The sequence below is a fragment of the Aphelocoma coerulescens genome, chromosome 1 (genome assembly GCF_041296385.1).
Source record: "Aphelocoma coerulescens isolate FSJ_1873_10779 chromosome 1, UR_Acoe_1.0, whole genome shotgun sequence".
Taxonomy (NCBI): Eukaryota; Metazoa; Chordata; class Aves; order Passeriformes; family Corvidae; genus Aphelocoma; species Aphelocoma coerulescens.
The window spans coordinates 53,456,361-53,477,317 of record NC_091013.1 but is presented as its reverse complement, the minus strand read 5'-3'; the positions used below and the strand labels follow the sequence as shown (position 1 = coordinate 53,477,317).

The 20,957-nt window shown below is 35.6% G+C and overlaps 1 protein-coding gene across 2 annotated transcripts in view; it reads right to left on the bottom strand.

Moving 5' to 3' along the window:
* KLHL1 (kelch like family member 1) overlaps positions 1-20,957 on the bottom strand; it is a 190,651-nt gene that overhangs the window by 63,543 nt on the left and 106,151 nt on the right. For both annotated transcript variants that reach the window (XM_069009288.1, XM_069009298.1), the window contains exon 5: positions 3,514-3,726. In XM_069009288.1, coding sequence (XP_068865389.1) covers positions 3,514-3,726 — 213 coding nt within the window. The remainder of the gene's footprint in view (positions 1-3,513; positions 3,727-20,957) is intronic.

The following is a 20,957-nucleotide window of genomic DNA, read 5'->3' as shown; positions in this document are numbered from 1 at the left end:
AGTACTGCTGAAAATTGAGGGCAAGAGTGGCACCACTTAGCCACAAAAGTAGCTTCTCATACTTTTTTAACAACTGACTAAATGTCATTTTAAATATAGTTTTTGCTTGTTTCTTGTTTAAATTTCTGTACAGAATGCTATTAAAAGTTACAGTGAAAAAAATTCATTATAAACTTGTAAATTAACAATTCAATTAAATAATCTAAATACTTCAGCATTAATAAGCTTTAGGAGTGCCACCAAATTTTTACTCTCTCCAAATCCCTTAAGAACAAAAACGAGCATAAATTATGTTTTCTGTATGGATCAACATAAAATGTCTGGAACACCTTTTGGAAAGTATTCTTATATTAGCTATTATATTGACTATACCTATGTAACTACTTATTATAATGGGAAATAATTTCTTATATTGGCCAATATTTGCTTTTTTACTTGAATGAAGAAATATGAACTGTTTTAATTCAGAAGATGGTTCCAGGCAAATCAAAGAAGCAAAAAAGTTTCTATGGCAACATTGCAGGTTCTATTATTTCATTTTCAGCTTCATGATAGTTTCCTTTTAACGTGTTAATACTGGCTTGACTTCTCCTAAATTCATCTACTGGATTATGAATCACATTGTTTGATATTGTAGTACTTAAGTCTGACTACATTGCCAATATAATTACTGCACCTTGAGAGTGAAATGAGGTATCATGAAAACCCAGGATACAAATTTAAAGCTTCATTTTAAGAGGATCTCGGTACAATCTTTCCAATCTGTTAATAATCTCTGTAGTCTATGAGTTCATATTTTTCAAAAGAATTTAAAAGTAAGGAATATAAATCGAGTTTTTTTCAAAGGTCCAATGATTAGCTGCTAATTTTGACCTGGCTTCTTTCCAGAGAGCTCTTCAGTTAATTTCCAGTGCAATGAAAATGACAGAGGGTTTTATTTGATATATATTTAAGTATAAACCACAGCAAGAAAAAAATCCCCTTTTGGTAATAAAAAGTAAAGTTTCACTTTCAGGTCTCAATAATTTTTTGCTGAAATTTTGTTATATCTTATTTCTAATTTCGAAAAACACCTTTCTTATTTAGCATTGTAGTTGATATATTTATGATGCAGTTCTCAAGTACAGACCAGCACCAGTGTGTAAGACTTAATTTCCATATTAAATAGAAAAGAAAGTTCAAAAGAATTGCCAGTATATCACTGTAAAATATTTCTTTCTAAATCTCCTTATAAGCAGTTTTTAAACTTTTTTCTTTTCATGTACCCAATTCACTAGTCACTTACCCCCTTGCTATATAAATGCAGCTCAGCAATAGCCAAAACACGTGTGTTACCAGCACTGTGTAAGAGACTGAAATGGTTAATGGCTTAAATTGCTAAAATCATTGGAGGACTTTTGCCCACAGTAGAAAACTGCAAAGATGCAGCTGTTCATCTGGGACCATGGAAACCCATCTCTCCCCAAATATGCCTACAGTCTGGAATTTGGACTGTGAGGGGAACTTGAGATAAGGTAAAGGGAGCACTCCTCAAGTGATACTGGAAGAGAGACTGGAATGCTGGTGGCTCAAACAATCAGGGACAACCTGACATGTGCAAAGTAACCTCCCAGGTGCCGAGAGCAAGCACAGCTGACACCTCAGGCTATAGCTGGGTGCTGAACCAGATAAGGACAGAGGCAAATCCTTCCATGCACACTACTGTCTCTTTGTCTTTACTCAAGTGACTCAGCTGTGGTAACTCCCCTTTTCGGAAGTACTGGGGCATCCACATGTAGCCTGAAGGTATTGACCTCCGCTGATGGGCCATAATGGGTCTTAAGGGACTCAAATTCATTGATCTAATAGGCAGGTGTATCTTAGAAGCCAAAGACTCCCAAAGTGTCCCATGATCCACAACATTACATCATCCAGTTGAAATTCCCCACTCCCAGGGAGGTACCTGGGCTTTCCTACCAGAGAGAATATAAACCAAGTAGCTTTTTTGTCCTGTGGGTTTCCTGGGATTTCCTCTGTCACCTGGTGATCCAGTCTGAAATTTTCACTTGATCAATATGTGGTGACGATCACTTCAACAGACATCAAAACAAGTCTCGTCTTGAGGCCTACAGGTGGTGAAATCTTTCTAATCTTATCCTTTCCTTCTCTTTCTTATACATTTTCTTAGGTGATACTTTCATGCTTTTATATTGTAAATAGCTATATGCCTGTTTTCCTGTGCAACCAAATTGTTCTACAATAAAGCCTATGCATGTATGTTTAAAAACACCAGTCACTCAGTGTTGTTCCACTCTAATCTGCCTCAAGGGATCTGTTAACAAGATGGGTTACTCTCACCTGTTTTATCAGTAAGTGCAAAGCACAGCACCTTATCAGCTGCCATGAAGAAAGTTAACTGCACTCCATGCAGACCCAGTACACTAAGTGAAAGGAGAATGATCGGTTGTATGGAATTATGGAAAAAAATTGCTACTTTAGTTCTCTGGGGAAAAAAAAAAAAGAAATAGGAGCCGAAGCCTGAATCACAGATTCATAGAAGCGTTCAAAAGAAAGGAGATCCAACTGACTTCCAGTGGTCACCTAGGTCAACTCACATCAGGGCTTCTGCCAACACTAGACTTTGTGATCTGGTCTAGCTAATTCAGGAAAACCTTCAGTGAAGAAGATCATTTAGCCTTTGAAAAAACTGCTACATTTGTTCATTGCATTCCAAGTGATTCCTCCCCAAGCCAACGTCCAAACTGAACTGTCCATGCCGCAAGTTGGAGTGTTTGCCTCTTCTTACATTTTGTGGTGCACTCAAGAATGTGGTCCCATGATCTTACCTTCAGGCCTTGAGCTGCTATTAGGTCATCACTTAGTCTTCCTTTCACTAGACTGAACAAATCCACTTCTTCTGCTTCTCCTTTCCTAGCTGTCATACCATCTTGGTAGCCCACCCCTGGACCTTCTCCAATTTGCTCCTATGCCTATCAAATTGTGGAGTACAAAATTGGAAACAAAAGTGCAGGTGCAGCCTTAGCAGCACCAGCTATTATGGGAATAATAACTTCATATGGCCTGGTGACAGAATCTTTTGTGTTGTTGAACAATATAGAGTTTTCTTAATTCATACTGTTGACTCATCCTCAGCCGGGTATCTGTCATAATCCCCATGTGGATTTTTGTTGTTGGTTTGTTAGTTCTGTTTAGGTTTTGCGCTTTTTTTTTTCTGAGCATATTTATTATTCTGCCTGTTATCCTTAGCATGTTATGAAATCTGCAGTTACTCCTCTTCAGTTTCACAACTCTGCCCTTCTTGTGTATGTGTTGGCCCAATCCTCAAGAGATCACTCAGTGTGAAAGGCTACCACCCATTTTTTCTGATTCTGAACAGGTTTGCTTTTAAACACACAGAGTATTCAGAAGTTGCAGATTATAAACTGATGAGAGTTTTCACAAGAACACAATAATGATGACGATCTTGTTGTTATGATGATGATGATGATGATGATTACACAATTCTAAAAATACCTGAGGTGGAAGGAGTGGTAATCTGATATAAGCAAGCAGCATACTTAGGTCATTGCATCGCCTCTGCATATCATACTTCACCCACATCATTAAGGCATGGAAAATGGTCTCTTCATCAGGAACATTCACATCATCACTGGCAAGAAGTTTATGGAGTTCTTCAGCTGGTAGAAGTAAAAATTCCTGATTTCTTATAACTTCCATTATATTCTCCTGTGAAGAAAAAGGTTATTTCAGATCCAGTAATACAGCAAGAAAATAAAAATAACTGTTAAAGCTAATAAGACATAAGATTAGTCTTTATCTGCCATACCCAGATATGGGTATGCTCTGCCATACCCTTGCAGCTCATGAGAAAAACAAAACATAAATGATTAGAGTTCAACAGCCATAGTTGCAATTCATATCTAAATATATTCCGAAAAAAATATGAAGATTATATGGTAATACTGTAATTAAAAATTGTCAGAATTAGTAAAGGCTGTTGTTTGAATTTTTTATAAACTCAGTTGTAGTTGAGCACATTAAATATATTGTAAATCTTTACCATGCACATATTACATTTTCCTGGATATTTTCATTGTCTGATCTATTTCTTAAATAACTTGTCAGTCATACATAGTTATATTATGAATATCTAGATTTCTGTCTACACATATGAGGAGAAGATCAGCACCATGAACTAAGGATTATTTTTTGACCTTGTTTAAAACAGATAGCTAATATCCAGTTATCATGCAAAATGTTTACAGCAATTAAAATCCCACAATATTGAAAACTAATACTGTTGTGGTTTAGGAATGGTACTCCCCAGTTCAGTGCTCCCACCAAGACTCTCCAAACCACATGACACTCTCTTGCTCGCCTGCTTTTTCCCTCACCCCTCCTCCCTGTGGTGGGCTGGAGAGGAAAACTGGAGGCGCAAAAGGTAAAGGTCACTGGTTGAGATAGGAACAATTTACAGGAAAAAGCAATGAGGTAAGGAAACAAACAGAAACAGCAACAATACTAATGACAGAGGGTACAAGAAAGGAAACGATTCACACAGAACCACAGCCCCCACACCAACCCCCCCCTCCCCAATAGACACCACCAGATGGATCCCTCTGTCACATTTACTTGACTGGAAGGAACTGCTTCCCCTTGGAAGAGACCTTTCCCCTACACTCCTGGCAATGACATAAGGTTTTACAGACCAACTTCTATGTCCTTACTATGCCCCACTCCTGGCTACTGCAAAAAATTAACCTTGTCCTGGACAGAACCAGGACTAATAAAATAGGCTTTATAAACTAAATCGGTTTTATAAAATTATTTTATAAACTATACACGACATAAAATATATAAACAACAAAAAAAGCGTTGCATTTAGTTGTCTGAATCCTGCTGACTGAATTAAGCACTCCCTGAACTACCTACTCTGCATCAACAGGACACAGTAGAATCACAGTTCTACAGATATTTTTCTCCAAACATTTCTTGTAGGGTGCTTCATATCTGTGGGGAAATTGTAAATGTGTTTTCATATTCTTGATCCACAGACAATTATAAGACGAAGTAGTTGAAGACTGGAGGCACAGAAAAAAGAACAAAATTTTTATATAAACAAAAAATGTAAAAAGTAATAGAGGGAGCAGTGAGTTACAACATCTAATAGATAGTAATGAATTTCATTGTTCTGTTTTGGATAGATGTTGTAAGATGAGAAGTGGGGAAAGAATGACAAAACATCAGTCAAGGACTTAAGTGTAAGAACATCAAAACTGAGGGATGTGGATAATACCACTGCTACACCCACTAAATTCAGTTTTTAGCTGAATTTAGCTATCAAAATCCAAATCAATGCTATCTATAATTGCTTGTTTGGGTCTGCACCAGGGGAAGAACTGACTGGTCATTGGAAACTGAAACAGAACTAACATAGTATTGCTAAGACATTATAACAAATACAGGAAAAAAATGTGCAAGACTTGCAACATCAGAATTACACTCTGGCTCTAGTATGTGACATGCTGTCCTTCCCTGCCTGATGCAATTGAAGGAAACTCTTATTTTAATTCTCCAACTTCATATTTTTTGAAATTTACTGGTTAAGCATACTTATTAAAAATTAACTGCATACTATTTTATATAAGGTAGCAGAGATGAATAATGCAGACATAGACATGACAAAATCATGAGACAGTAGATCCTTGAAATGTGTAACGTAATTACAGATAAAATACGTAAGTGCAGATGGAATAAATCAGATATAGTTAAAAATTATGCTTATTATTATGAATGTGAATACTTTGATATGTAAAACAACTTTCAATCAGTTACTTTTTAACTCTACATATATAGGATGCTGACACAACAGAAAATCAAAGGTATATATATAGTCATGGACTATATTAACCATGCTGTTAAATTACCTTAACATAATTGATAATTGGATCAAAACAGGACTTGGTTATTTTCAAAATCACTAGATTAAATGTCAATAGGCCCCTAAAAATGTAGATTTCTCTGGAATGAGGTTTTAAACTATTACCTCTTGATAAAGTTTAAATTGTGTGTCCAGAACATTGTAGAATAGCTTGGAAATGTAAGGGAACTAGTTTGTAGGCAGGCACTTAACGACAAGCTGGTTTAATTCATTTTAATTAAAAAGTCATAAAATTCACAAAATTTCATTGCACTTCTCAATAAAATGATTTATAAGACAAAGTTTAATTAAGCGTGGTTCAACTGAGATTAAATCCCATTATGAAAAAAAATATAACTCTACTTCTTAACAGGAACCAACATCAAACTTTGCAATAGCATATTAATCCAAAGACCCAGTACTATAGAGAAGCATTGTGATGGTGGAACACATTTCATGAACTCACAGAACTCAATTAATTAAGAATAACATTCAAAGCAGGAGCTCCAACTTCAGAACAATATTTTTAGGTTTGATTAAGGTCTTTTTGGTCATCTTTTAATGCTTTTCATTTGCATATATGCTTAAAGAGAACTTATTCCAGCCTCCGTACTGATTGACCATTGACTTAAAGTAGAATCAAACAAAGTTTTCAGACAAAACATATGAGCTCAAATCTCTTCTACTAAACATCTGGACTTACATTAATTTCATGTTACTCAGGCATGAGTACTGCAGAAAGTAACAAATATATATTATGTTTTATAAATATAGTATGCCATATATATTATAAATATACTATAAATGTAATAAATATTATATATATATCCATATATATAATATAAATGTCATAGATATAATTCTGATTATATATCTATAAAATCCAGGTTTTTGATCTTCAGAGCTAAAAATTCTCTCCTTCAACTCCTGAATTGACTAATGAATGTTTAATCTTCCTAGATAACATTTTAATTTCTTGAGGTTAATTTCATTTGGAGCAGCAATGCATATTTCAATGGCTAACTGTTTTACAGGATACAACAGATGTATGTGACATCTTTCCATGATACATTTAATAAAATTTAAGTTCTCCTGAAATTAAGGTGCAAGATAGGAATTGAGGTACACAGTTACAGAATTACAGAATCATTAAGGCTGGAAAAGACTTAAGATCTAGTTCAACCATTAACCTAATACTGGCATCTTCAGCACTAAACCATGTCCAAGTACCACATACCTCATCTGGATATTTTTTGAGTACTTTCAGGGATGGTGATTCCACACCACGACCACCCTTTCAGGGAAGAAATTTTTCCTAATATTCAGTGTCCTTTTCCCTTGGCACAAGCAGAGGCCATTTCCTCTTATCCTCTTCTAGTGCAGTGCTCTCAGGAATGCCTAGGTCCTCATGGGCACATAAAACTTTATTAGGAGAACAAGGGTACTGAACCTTAAAGCGTGCCCAAGATTATGTGACAGAGTTGTATGAGTCTCCAGGACCTGTAATTTTTGACTCAAATACTTAAGAGGATTTGTAGATCTGGTCTTCACTATCTCGTAAGTCTCACTAGATGCACTGGGCCTCTTCTGCATGCATCACTTGCATAGCCTTTCCATGTTTTAAATAAGTGGAGTAGTGGATTTTTGCTTTTAATTCAGAAAATGTAACCTACAGTAGAAAGTATGAAAGTCTCTGAACCTGCTTGGACAAAGCTATGTCACTTGATTGCTCTTCCACTTTCTCCAAATGACCATGCAGCAACCATTGCTGTGGAGTTATAGCATTTCAGTGGCAGAGATGTTTCACTTGTAAAGCTTTTCAGCAGTACACAGGGTTAGCATTAAATAAGCATGAAGCATCAGAACAGTAGAGCCATGTAAACAAAACACATCTATATTTAAAGGCAGATAAGCAATTGCCCAAGTATCTAATAGAGTGTGCATCATATAAACAAAAAGGCTCTAATAAAATTAAATTATTACCAAATGAAATTTAATACCATATATCTTTATAATGATGTCACCAACACAATTGAATTAGATTTTTTTTAATCTTAACTTGTAATGATCATTATTCCATATGGAATCAAATTATCAAATTATCTCAAATTATCTAGCAAAAGCTATTTTTCATTGATGTTTATGTCATTGATTTCACTAATCAGCATATATCAGTTATAATGAAGAACCTGAAAAATATTAAATAATTTCATATGTTGACAAAGAATGTCATATTCTGAGAGTGCTATTCAGAACCTGCTACACCAGAAATGCCAAGGAAGTAAAATGCTTAGCAGGTTTTCTGGTTTTGGATGTATAAATCTTATTTAAAATGTTTTATATTTTTGCGATTTGGATGCTGTGACCTTAACAATTAAAAAATTAAAACCAAATGAACTAATGCCAAAACTAAGATATCCATATACTAGGCTTTCACTTAGTACATCACTAATGTCCATAATATTTTAAGCTCATACTACTTTTAGTTTAGTATTTAGGTTTTCAAGAGAAGATTTAAATAAATGAATAAATAGTGCATCTGATTTTCATATTAAATCATATTGATAGTATACTTTCTGAAGTGATAAGACATGAAAGCAAATTTTGATATCGGTCAATTCCCAAGCTATTTCAGTCTGGAATTATTGCTGCTATGTTACACTGAATTCAAACCTTTTGTTTTTATGCCTGATTTTCCATAGCAGCTGTGTATCATAGACGACTACACCCCCTTTATAATATTGTGTAACTTCTTCCCTAAGAAGAATGAGCTTTTCAGGTTTGTGAACTTCCATTAGACAAAGGACCACTATTTATTAATAGCCTTATAGTCTGGTTCTCCAGCCAAATCCCAGATTCTATCTGGAAACCTGAACCTTGGATCCTGAATCTCTAACCAAATCTCAGATTTTATCTGAGAGTGCGCTCTATCTGACCTATGTAATCCAAGGATCTATGTTTCTTCCAGCACCAGATGCCAGCCTGATATCATCATTACAAAAGGGGCATAAAGGCTGGGGTGTTCAAAGGACAGTGGAAGAGATCCTACATATCTGTGTATGCTTCTCTGAACTTTGTCAGTGGGAAGCGAGATAAGAAACTGCTGCTTTTTGGGGAGAGCAGACAGCATGTTAAGGATAGAAGAGACTGCGACTATGGGTACCTTCTTTCCTACTGTACTGCTTTTGGCTGTGATAGAGCTCATTTTCTTCTTAATAACTGGTGCAGTGCTGTGTTTTGGATTCAGTATGAGAATAATGTAGAGAACATGCTGATTTATGATAATGTTGTGTTCTGAAGGTGTGGTATGATTTTTTTTTCCTTCCTTTTAGGTCTGTTAATAAACTTCTTTATATTCTTTTAAGTTTCATGCCTGCTTTGCTTTCTCCTAATTCTTATCTCACAGAAGGTAGATAAGTAAGTGATAATTTGAACAGAACTACACTAAACTGGTGTTTCTGCCCAGTTACAAACTGAACCCGCTACACACATCTAATAAGATTCAAGAAGCCTAAACCTGTACACAAAACAGGCACAATTTGCTAGATGGATGAGGACATGTACACATTTTACTCCCCCTAACTGAAATAATCTTCCAACACTGTCCTGGAAGGTCCTGCATCCTACAAATCCTGGAGCTTCTTGGCATTAGGCCTCAATGTATGCACAACATTTTCTTCCTACCATGGTATCTAGGAAAAACAAAACTCTAGCAGTCTGTAAACCAATTTTATCGCTATTAATTACTCCATCTTTCTTTTTTTCCTTTTTTTTTTTCTTTCCCTTTTTTGGGGGTCTTTATTAATGCTTGTTTACCTTCCCAAAATAAATCTCCCCAGGGAAGTGGTAGCAGCATCAAACCTGACAGAGTTCAGGAAACATTTAAACAATGCTCTTAGGTACATGGTGTGACTCTTGGGGATTGTCCTGTACAGGGCTAGGAGCTGGACTCAATGATCCCTGAGAGTCCCTTTCAACTTGACGTATTCTATGATTCTGTTTTCTGACTTGAATTGGCCCAGATTGATATATTTGTCATTGGATAGGTTCACAGCACAATTTCAAGTAAATAGCAGAAGAGATCAGTACTGTGAATCATCCAGAGGCACTTTGGATTTAAAAGGCTGAAAGCAGCAAAAATACAGAATCACAGTGGAAATTATCACAATGGTGCAGTATCGTATAGTGTGGATACATACTGGTACTGACTCTGGCGATTGTCTGGTTTTGCTGCTACTTGTCTAAGATTTACCCTTAGCACTTCCCAAGTATGGAAAATATGAGCTGCCCCAGCTGTTTAAATTGTGCTGTTTCCACAGCAGGAATGCAACCCTTCTCACATAGATAACAGAATGACAGTTTTCTGGGTTTAAATTATAACACTTCAGGAAAGTAGTCACCATGACAATCTCAGTTTCTTACTCTCCTAGCACAACTTTTCCTTCTTTCCTACTGTACTGCTTTTGGCTGTGATAGAGCTCATTTTCTTCTTAATAACTGGTGCAGTGCTGTGTTTTGGATTCAGTATGAGAATAATGTAGAGAACATGCTGATTTATGATAATGTTGATTTATGTAAAAGTGAGGATATTTATGTCCTGATAGAGCCCCTGTCTTGTTTACACTGCTTACAGGCACAGAAGAGGAAAACAAGGAAAATGGAGGGTAACAAGTGTAACAGGAAACTCACATAAATCAAATCTGATTAAAAGAAAACTGGAAATCAGAAAAAAAAAGTATTTCTTGCTGTTAAAGCATTAAGCTCGGGAAGAGATTTCCAGTGGATAGGATGAGAACACATCTTTTAGAACCAGTGTAATAACGCAGGATGCAGTTCACAGAAGGGAAGGTTAGAAAGGTTTAGGGAAGGCTAGAAAGGTCATCCAGATCAACCTGCCTGCTCAGGCAGGGTTATCCTAGAGCACATTGCACAGGATTATGTCCATATGGTTCTTAAATATCTCCTATGAGGGAGACTCCACAGGGTCTCTGGACAACCTGTTCCAATATGCAGTCACCCACAAAGTAAGGAAGCTCTTTTTCATATTTGGGGAACTTTTTGTTAATCAGTTTCTGCCCATTGCCTTTTGTGCAATTGTTTCACACCATCGCCTTGATCACACTGTCCCTTCATGTATTTATATACATTGATGAGGTCCCCTCTCAGCTGTCCCTTCCTCAAAGCTGAACAGGCCCAACTCCCTCAGCCTTTCCTCATAACAGAGATACTCATCCTCTTCATAGCCCTCTGCTGGACTTGCTCCTGGAGCTCTCTTGTAATGAGAAGCCCAGAACTGGACACAGCACTCCAGGTGTGGCTTCACCAGAGGTGAGTAGAGGGGAAGGATCACTTCCCTTGACCTGCTGGCAAGGCTCTTCCTAATGCATTCCGGGATTCTGTTGGCCATCTGTTGGCCACCACAAGAGCTCACTGCCGTCTCATGGACAGATTGCTGTCCATCAGGACCCCCAAATCCTTTTCATGGCCTGAGAGCTGCTTTTCAGCAGGTCAGTCCCCAGCCTGTACTGGTGCACAGGGTTATTATTCCCCAGGTGCAAGACACTGTTTTGCCTTTGTTGAATTTCAGACAGTTCCTCTCTCCAACCTGTCCAGGTCACTCTGAAGGGCTGCACAGCTCTCTAGAGTTATCAGCCATTCCTTTCAGCTTTGTGTTGAACAGTTTCTCAAAGCAGGAAACTGCCTTGGAATCCCTTTCAGTTTTGTTTCAACCCAGTTACCCTTCTGTTGAGCCTAATAACATCTGATTCACTGAAGATTGCTTCCTATAAAGGCATCAACTCAAAGACATGCGGAGATGGATAATTTGCAGCTTTCACGGTAGCCTTCAGAAGCAATCATTCTAAACATTAAAATGTGTCTAATATCCCATTTGAACTTGTCTGTCTGCTACTCATACATACTGGTTCTTATTATGAATTTCGGAGTCTGATTAATGAGCCCATTAGCACCAAAACTCAAAAGCCTCAAAATAATCTCTTGGGATTTTAACAACTCAAAGTGGCTGAGTGGTTATGCCCTTGCTTTTACAATCTATTCACAGTCCTGTAACTGTTGTAATGTTCAGGAGTGAAAACAAGATATTTAATCATTAACACTCTTCTTTGTGGTAACACCTAAAAATATACTTGTAATCTCATAATCATTCACTGACCTATCCTGACCCTACTTAGCCTTGAAATGTGATGGAATACAGCACAAAGCAAGGGCTGAAGGCATATGCAAGATCATGTCTATTAAAAAAAACCCTCTACTTTCATAAATGATTAATAAATACTGCAATAATTAAGATAATATTTCAAAAGGTAATTGGAACCTCAGTAAGAGCACTAGAGTGGATTTTTTTTGTATTCCTGTTCTTCAAACCTGAATTAAAAACAGGTAGCCATTAAAATCAAAATGCAGTCATGGGTAATTGCAAGATCATAGAGGAAAAATGCATTTCTCTATGACTCTCCACACTATAAAGATTTGCAACAACTTGGTTTCTTCTATCTTCATTATGCATCTCAAAGCCTATGTGTTTTGTGTCACGTATGCTGTTTCTAGAGAATGTTTTAGTTAAAGTCTTGTTTGAGGAATGAAATATTTACAAATGGTAGTTGACATTAGTATTTCTTATACAGTAGTCATTTGAACTGAAACCAAATATTTAAAATATCATATCAGAGACATATGAAAACGTTAGCATTCCTGATTAATTTATAGTAAATCACTGTATTGAAAAAGTGTATACTGCCAAGAGCATTCTAGTAAACAAAAAGCCCGTCATAGGGAAAATACAAAGTTCAGAAAAGGCCTGACTTACATGCCTGAAACATTCTCTCACATAATTTCTTTTTCATTGTTGAACTCTGATTCACCTTTCAACTAGCATCCAGCATAAACTGAAGCATTCCTGAGAATTTTAGTATGGAACAGAAGAATATATTACTAATTAGACAAACATCAAAATGCAAACATGATTCTGGGAAAGAACCACCTCACAATTGAAAGGGGACCTCCAAAGACTTCTGCACTGTAAGCAAGTTTGAAGAAACTCATATGGTAATCCCTTTCTGACAGCACTTAAAACCTTCAAACACATGATTAAATCCAGATTAATGCTAAAGAATCAGTATTTTGGTACAAAGTCAATTAATATGGGCCCTCTTCCAGATGACTGAAATTTTTGTACTCCACAATATTTCACAAAATAGAATGATTCACACAAAGACATCTGACCATTAACAATGGAATTTCCACACTCTTTTCAACAAAATAATGGTATATACTATAATGTAGAACAACCACTGTATTTAGATTTTAAGTGATTGTCAAGACATAAGGCTGCTGAAAACTTGTCACATTAAGTTGTTTGATAAAACACTTTTGAAAACTCTTAAATGAATGCTGAAAATATATTAATCTACTGTGAAAATCCCAAAAGAAAAATTTCAGACTGAAATGAAATTGCAAAACATTTGTCATCCTGCACATAATATTGATTAAACTGACAGTTACTCTTGTTTTATTGCTGCTTTGAAATTACAAATTTGGAAGGAACAGACATTATGTTTCACTCTTTCCAAGACTGTATGTTAACATGTTAACATCAAATAATCTCATGCTGTCAACTAAATGTAATATGCAATAATTTCTTAGAATAAGTTCTATTAGGAAGAGGAAGAAGGCAAAGAGAACTTTATAGCTGTGTCTTGCTGTTGATTGTCTAGGTGTTTTTTCATTAACCTGTGTTCAAGTTCATAGAAATACAGAATCATTAAGGTTGGAAAAGATCTCTAAAATTATCTAATCCAGCCATTAACCCAGCACCACTGTGTTCACCACTAAACCATATCCCCAAGAGCCACACCCACACACCTTTTGAACACTTCCAGGGATGATGATTCCACCATTTACATGGGTAGTTTATTTCAATGCTTGACTACTCTACTCAGTGTAGAATTCTTTCCTAATGCTTGATCTAAATCTCCCCTGGTGCAACTTGAAGCCACTTCCTCTTGTCCTGTCACTTGTTACTCTGGAAAGAGATTAATCCCTTCCTCACAGCAACCTCCTTTCAGGTAAGTTGTAGAGTACGATAAGATACTCCTGAGCCTCCTTTTTTCCAGGAACCCCAGTTCTCTCAGACACTACTCATAAGACTTGTGCTCCAGACACTTTGCCAGCTCCTTCTCTGGACATGCCTCAGCTCCTCAGTGGCCTTCTTGTAGTGAGGGGCCCAAAACTGAACATGGTATTTAAAGTGTGGCCTCACCAGTGCTGAGTACAGGGGGACAATCACTGCCCTGGTCCTGCTGGCCACACTATTGCTGATACAGGCCAGGATGCCATTGGCCTTCTTGCCCACCTGGGCACATGCTGGATCATGTTCAGATGGCTGTTGACCAGCAGGCCAAGGTTCTTTTCTGCTGAACAGCTTCCCAGCCACTCTTCCCCAAGACAGTAGTGCTGAATGAGATTGTTGTGACCCAAGTGCAGGAACCAACACAAACAAACATATAGTTTTTTTCTGGAAATAAAGAGAAAGTATTACATGATATTTGCACCTGAAATTATGCTTCCTACATAGCAGAAGAGAAATATAAACATTCTTTAAAATGAAGAATTTGAAATAACATGAGGATTTGTTCAAATTTTAGTAGTGGATCTTTTGATTCCCTTGTGCTTTAGAAGCTACCCATTACATTTAAAAATGATATTTTTAATTGGTATTTATTCAGGTAAGCTTACTGATAGCTGATAAGGTCTTGCACAGAATTTAGGTATTTAGGTGATACGCAGTGTTTAAGTGCTCATGGGACATAAAAACGGCTGTATGGGCTTACAGCAAGAAATACACTTGTTACCAGTGACCAGATGTAGTTTTGACAATGATTAGAAGGAGTTTAAATGGTGAATATTCTATCTTTTCTGTGTATCACAAATTTGGAAAATTTGTGAGTTTGAATTTATTTAGGTTTTGCCTTCATAGAATCCCTTACGAATTTAAGCACGTCTGTAAAAGGCAAATATTCCTTTTTTTTTTTTTTTTTTTTTTTTTTTTTTTTTACTTTTAAACCTGAGGCTGAAATAGATTTGATGAAATCTCCATTCGTGAATTGAGGGAAATAATATCCTATTCTCTCTTTCCAGGTCATTTGTGTCTTAAGTGTCTATTACAGCCCTCCCGTCAATTTTTTCTTCTTCTTATGAAAGATACTGCATAGCAAATACAACCTTATTTAAAATAAGCAAATTTTCAGAAAACTTTGAATTTTACTGAAAACATGGAAGTGTTGATAAATTCTGGAAGCTCTTTTCTCTTCTCAATTTTAATTAAACAAAAAACCAGACAGCAGTAAATATTATTCTGCACTTCTACTTCATTGTACAGCGACAACCTGAACAAAAAAGAAACAAAGTATCTGTATTTTCACATATATACTTTCTCCAGCAGGTACTTGACAGAGATCTTTAGTAAGTGGTACTGAATTATCTAATGCATTTCCAAAATATATTCTGGATATCACTTCTTAAAAGGAAGAGGTTTTTACCAAGCCAATGATAAATAAGTCAGCTGCAATACATCTCAGCAGGTTCTGATGCATATAACAGGTTAAAAATGTTAAGACTTAAAAACATATGTTTAGAACATATGTTATTCATATGCAATTTAGCTACCAAAATGTTAAAAAAAATAAGGAAGTGGATTTTGATTCAGGAATTTATTCTACAGAATTCATTAATCTATGCTGATATGTATAAAATTTGTCATGAGAAAAACACAAGTGTTTAAAAACAGGCTTGCAAAATCCTTTCTGTGGATGCACATTGTGACAACAACTTTCATGAGGAAGCCATAGCAACACATTTCTAAGATTCACTGCAAATAGGAAAACTATCAGGTGTACTTCTAAATAAATTCTTAAGATAGTATCTTTCTAAAATTGTTATTAAATCCTAATTAACATAAAGTTTATTTACTCCTCTAGGAATTTCACAGATCTATCTCAGATTTTGTCTAAACCTATGCAAAGCCATCAGAATGAACTCTATAGGTTTTACAGCTGAATTAAACTGGTTTAAAGAAAAAGCTTGGATGTCTCTAAAATGCTGATCCTCAGAAGAGTAGCAAAGAAGTTTAGCAATACTTTTAGTTCTTGCTCTGTGTGTCAGTACACGGCTTATGTCTTCAGAATCAAAACAATCAGGGTGTTCAGTCTTATGAAAAGCAGAAGACTGATGGAAAATTGATTGGGTTTGGACACAATCTTGTCAGATGTCCAATTCCAAGTAGAAGAAGATGTTTCATTATAGCTAGTGATTTCCACAGTTTTGACAGTTTTCCCTCATGTAAAGAGATTGGATGTACAAGTTGTTATTTTCTAAATAGGTAGCGTAATTTCTGTGTGAGACACTAATTATTAACTCCACAGTAAGCCCATTACAGAATGCAATAGAATTTACAGTTACGCTCCTAAGCTGATAGTTTTGGCTTTTTGAGCCATTGGTACAGTTTTTATTTCTCTGGCCACAAATTTGTCTGCAGAATGTGCTTAGTTTATCAAGTCACCGTAGTAGAGGTTACTATTTAGTAATAATTTACAAGAATTAGCACATTTCTTTTAAATTATCTTCATTTCAATCACATGAGTAGCAAGTCCAAAATTATGGGTATTATCGATTACGTGGTGTTTTTCATAATTGGAACTTGGTCAGTAATGCCACAAATATATACATACATTTAAAAATGCATGTGCATATGTTCATGTACATGTATAAACACAGACTTACATACCCATACTGAAGACATTCCACCACAGGCTTTTGAATCTGATCTGAATCACAGCTCTAATCTCATGAAATTTCTACTGAAAATTGAAAATTGCAGAATGCCACAAAGAATTACATCTGAGTGTTATGTGAATATTACATTTTCCCTTGATTGCACAGCAATGCAATGTAGGAAATTTAGACTTAATTGCATCAGGTTGACTGATGAAACAGGATGCTCACAGCCTTGTTGAGTCTAGCTTGGAATATTTCCAAGTACAGAGATTCCACAGCCTGTCAGAGAAAAGTGCTGCAATGACTACTGCTCTCACTGTGAGGATGTGTTTTTCACTTGGAAACTGCAACTTGGGACTGGTGCCCAACGTCCTCTCATTGTGCAACTTCAAGAAAAGAATAAGTTTATCTTTTCCATAACCCCTGAGAGGCAGCTGAAAATACCATCTCTCTTATCTTTCTTTTCTTCATGAATGCCCCCTCAGGTTCTCTTCATATATTGTGTCTTTCCTGTTTCAGCTTCATAGCTGGTTCAATTTGCTCATCAATTGAAATGCCACCAGCTGGAAAATGCATTCCATTATGGCATCATGAGTCCTGGGCAGAGGGGGGTAATAATTTCTTTCAATCCCTGGCTAATGCAACTGAGTATATGGTTGGTCTTTATACAGATGCAGCAGCAACCTTCCTCAGAAGAGAATATTTTAATTATTTCAGTAGAGAGTCCACATGTTAAAAGCTGATAATGTTGACTTTAGCTGCATGTCATTCGTGTTGCTTTCCATTTGGCAATCTAAAGACCCATATAATACCTTTTTTAAAATCAAATCTTAGAGAAAAATTGTTCATATAAGAATAGACCAAGATAAATCCAAAACATTCTGGTACAGTTTACCAACATGTGAAACGGGAACACTGATTAACCTTTAGAAGCATTCCAGAAAATACGAAGCACCCTAGACAAAAGCAAAAAAAGAACGAAGAACTTCCCCCACCCCTGCAAACAACAGCAAAGCCAACAATAAACAACATAAACCACGTGAGATAAACACCTTTGACTCAGCTTGAATTTATTCATAGCAAACTATAACATTACTGCATGCTGACTAAGAGGCCTTCTGTATAAACTAAATATATGGGGAGATGAGGTATCAGCACCTTCTTGGCAGATAATGGAAGTTTAAGAAAATGAAAAGGATGTAACTGTCTGAGAAACAGTTTTGAACTTTTAACTAGAAGTCTTAAAAACCTAGTGCAATGTAGGATACAGAAGAAGGGAATTAGACTATACTACCCTTAGGAAAGTCTTTAATGAAACACAAATGAAACTATTAATTCTCATTAACCTTTGTATTTTGAGGAAAAACAATTTCCTTATCTGCCTGGCTGTGATAGCAGTGTCCTAAGGCTTTACTGTATTTTGTTTAACCCTACTGCAAACAGCAGGTACACTGACTGGATATAACCCTGCCGAAAGGGTTTGAAGGGAGGGAGGTTTCTTTAGTTAATGTTAGCAGTGCTCAGCACTTCACCTTCTGAAAAATTATATTACTGTTAAGCACAAAACATTGGTCTTACAATAAAAAAATCAGACAGGTCTAGACCTATTTAAGTCTTTGCACTAGGTTATACCAAACCATCAGTGCCACTGGCAAAATTTGGTTTTGTGAAACTGCAGATTTAAACAAACATACATTGCCAATTTACATAATTTATTTAAGTTAATTGGCATAAACAGAAATCACAATTCAACTCCTTCATTGCAAGAGGAAGTGATACATAAAAAACCCAGATGTAGCCCAGTTTCACAAACGGAAAAGATTCTCTGCAATTTTATTAATCATCAGTACACAAGAACAGCAGTATTTATGCCAAAGGATAGAATATGCCTGTGAAACTTTGTATTTAGAAAGATCAATTTAAATCATAAGAACTTCAAAATAACATGTCAGAATTGACAGGACCTCAAATTAATATAATGAAAATAGGTGAAAAATATTTTGATTTTTAACATCTTTTCAGTAGGATCTATTTTATAAATCACATCAGAGCTCAATTTCTTGAGCAGCCTTGTCTAAGCAGCTCATTGCCAGCGAGGAAGACTATAGAATTCTAACACAGATGTAAAAAAATAAAACATAAGAGACATTGATGGAAATGTGCTGATGAGAGAAGGTTCAGAAAGATGAGTTTCATACACATGAAATTAAATCATTATTAATTTATCAAAAGTATATAAGCCTAATTAACTAATTGCTGAACTAAAATAAAAATATAAATAAAAAGAAATTTTTTGACCTCCCAAAGATTACTTATTGTAATTAATAATTTAATTAAGACATAGTCACAGAATAAGGTGGTCGAACTTAAGAGTCCTTTTTCACTATTGACTCTAATGACAATAAAATATTCCGGTGGACACAAAAGCTTAAGCTCTGCTCCAAGACTGCAGATTGTTTCCACAGCATATGTAATTAGTTAAATGAAAAAAAAAAAAAAAAAGACTGGCATTCCTTTACTTACAAATTACTACCCTTAAACTTGCACAGAATACTCCACATATCTGATTAAATTAAAATTTCACTTAGTATCAATTCATAAATGAGAATTAAACACTGGTCAAAGTGAAAACAAAATGTTTTGGTAGTGCCATCACATTGAAGCAGCACCACCTGGAAGAGATCACAATCTAAAAGATAAGAAAGAAACACTAGGATATGAAACACTAGGAAATAAGTTCTTGCTTACATTTATCTATTAAATCTACATTAACATGAACTAATGAACTGTGTTTTGTCTCTAGCGTTCAGTAGCTAAATAAACCTGTAAGTCTCCTTCTTAAAGCTTTTCCAACCTAGGCACCTCTGATCTCAGCAGGCTAGAAACCTGTCAGATATAACTTGCATATTTATAAAGCATATAACATTTGTTATATGCAAAAAAGAACATACAGGCTAAATAAATATTAGCCAATGCCTAGAAAAAATAAATCTTAAAAATGTGCAATTATTTTATGTTTCTTTTCTTATTATTAAGAAGAGTATGTTGCATAAAGATATATAATTGATATATAATGGAAATTAAATGGAAATGAAAAGGATATTTTTTGTTCTAAGCCTAATCAATGAAGAAAATGTATTATACATGACAGTGTTTATACTTTTCTTAGATCAATCCACGAGTTTTCCTATTATGAAAGGAATGGATGAGTGAAATTACAACCTGCTCCCTAACAAAACAAATACGTGTACTGTGTAAATATTAAATCACTATAGCAAATAAGAAATCACTGCTTACTCAACTAATGAAAACGGAGTAACTATCCTTGTTTATGTGGAACTAAATGCACCACTAGAATTTAATGTCTTTCTTTGAAAGGATGACCGTTTCCACTGAAATCTGAAAACACTGAAAAGAATTTAAATACTTTGACAACTTCTTTAGTATCTGCTATCTGGAGCACAATTCAGGAGCCTGTCTTTGATGCTTAGGATTTCTACACATACGAAATAATCAGAACAGTGAAATTCAAACAGTTGTAGCAATGGAGCTACATCGGGCTAGTGACTGGTCACATATCACTGATCTAGATGCAGGAGTTGAATGAACCATGAGGAAGAGAATTACACTTTGAAAGGAACAATCAGTGCTCTACTCATCTCCACAAATGAGAATGTGGAAGCCACCTTTTATGTAATCAATACAAATAATTGTTTCATATTTAATGTCTGAATAGCTATTGTTACCCTGAGATCGAAGATAGATGACATTTAAATATCCTTTGGAGAACCTTCTATTTCTCCACTGATGACAGAAGAAGCCTGGAAACCAAGCTTACAGCAGACAACCGATATTAACATGAGCAAGTCATGCAAGCTAACTCTGGCTTTTTGTTCATATTCTGAATTTTAAAAGGTGAATAAGTGTGTACTGGTATAAATATGAATTCATGGATGAACTAATATTTGTTTTATTGGGATAAGGCTATTCATTACTGACAATTATGTTTGCAAGGAAAATGGAAAATAAAGTGTGGGCTGTATGCATTTTTCAATGCCACGCCATTTGTTTAAACATATTAGAAATAGGACATTTTGCTGATCTAATGTTGTCTCATTTTCTACAGTGCTTTCTAGCTTGAGATACACTATTTCAAGGACATTAATAGAAGCACAACAAAAAAGAATCATCATTGTTTCTATTAGTTTAATAATAAGCCAAATTTACCATCTGAATTCTGTAAAAG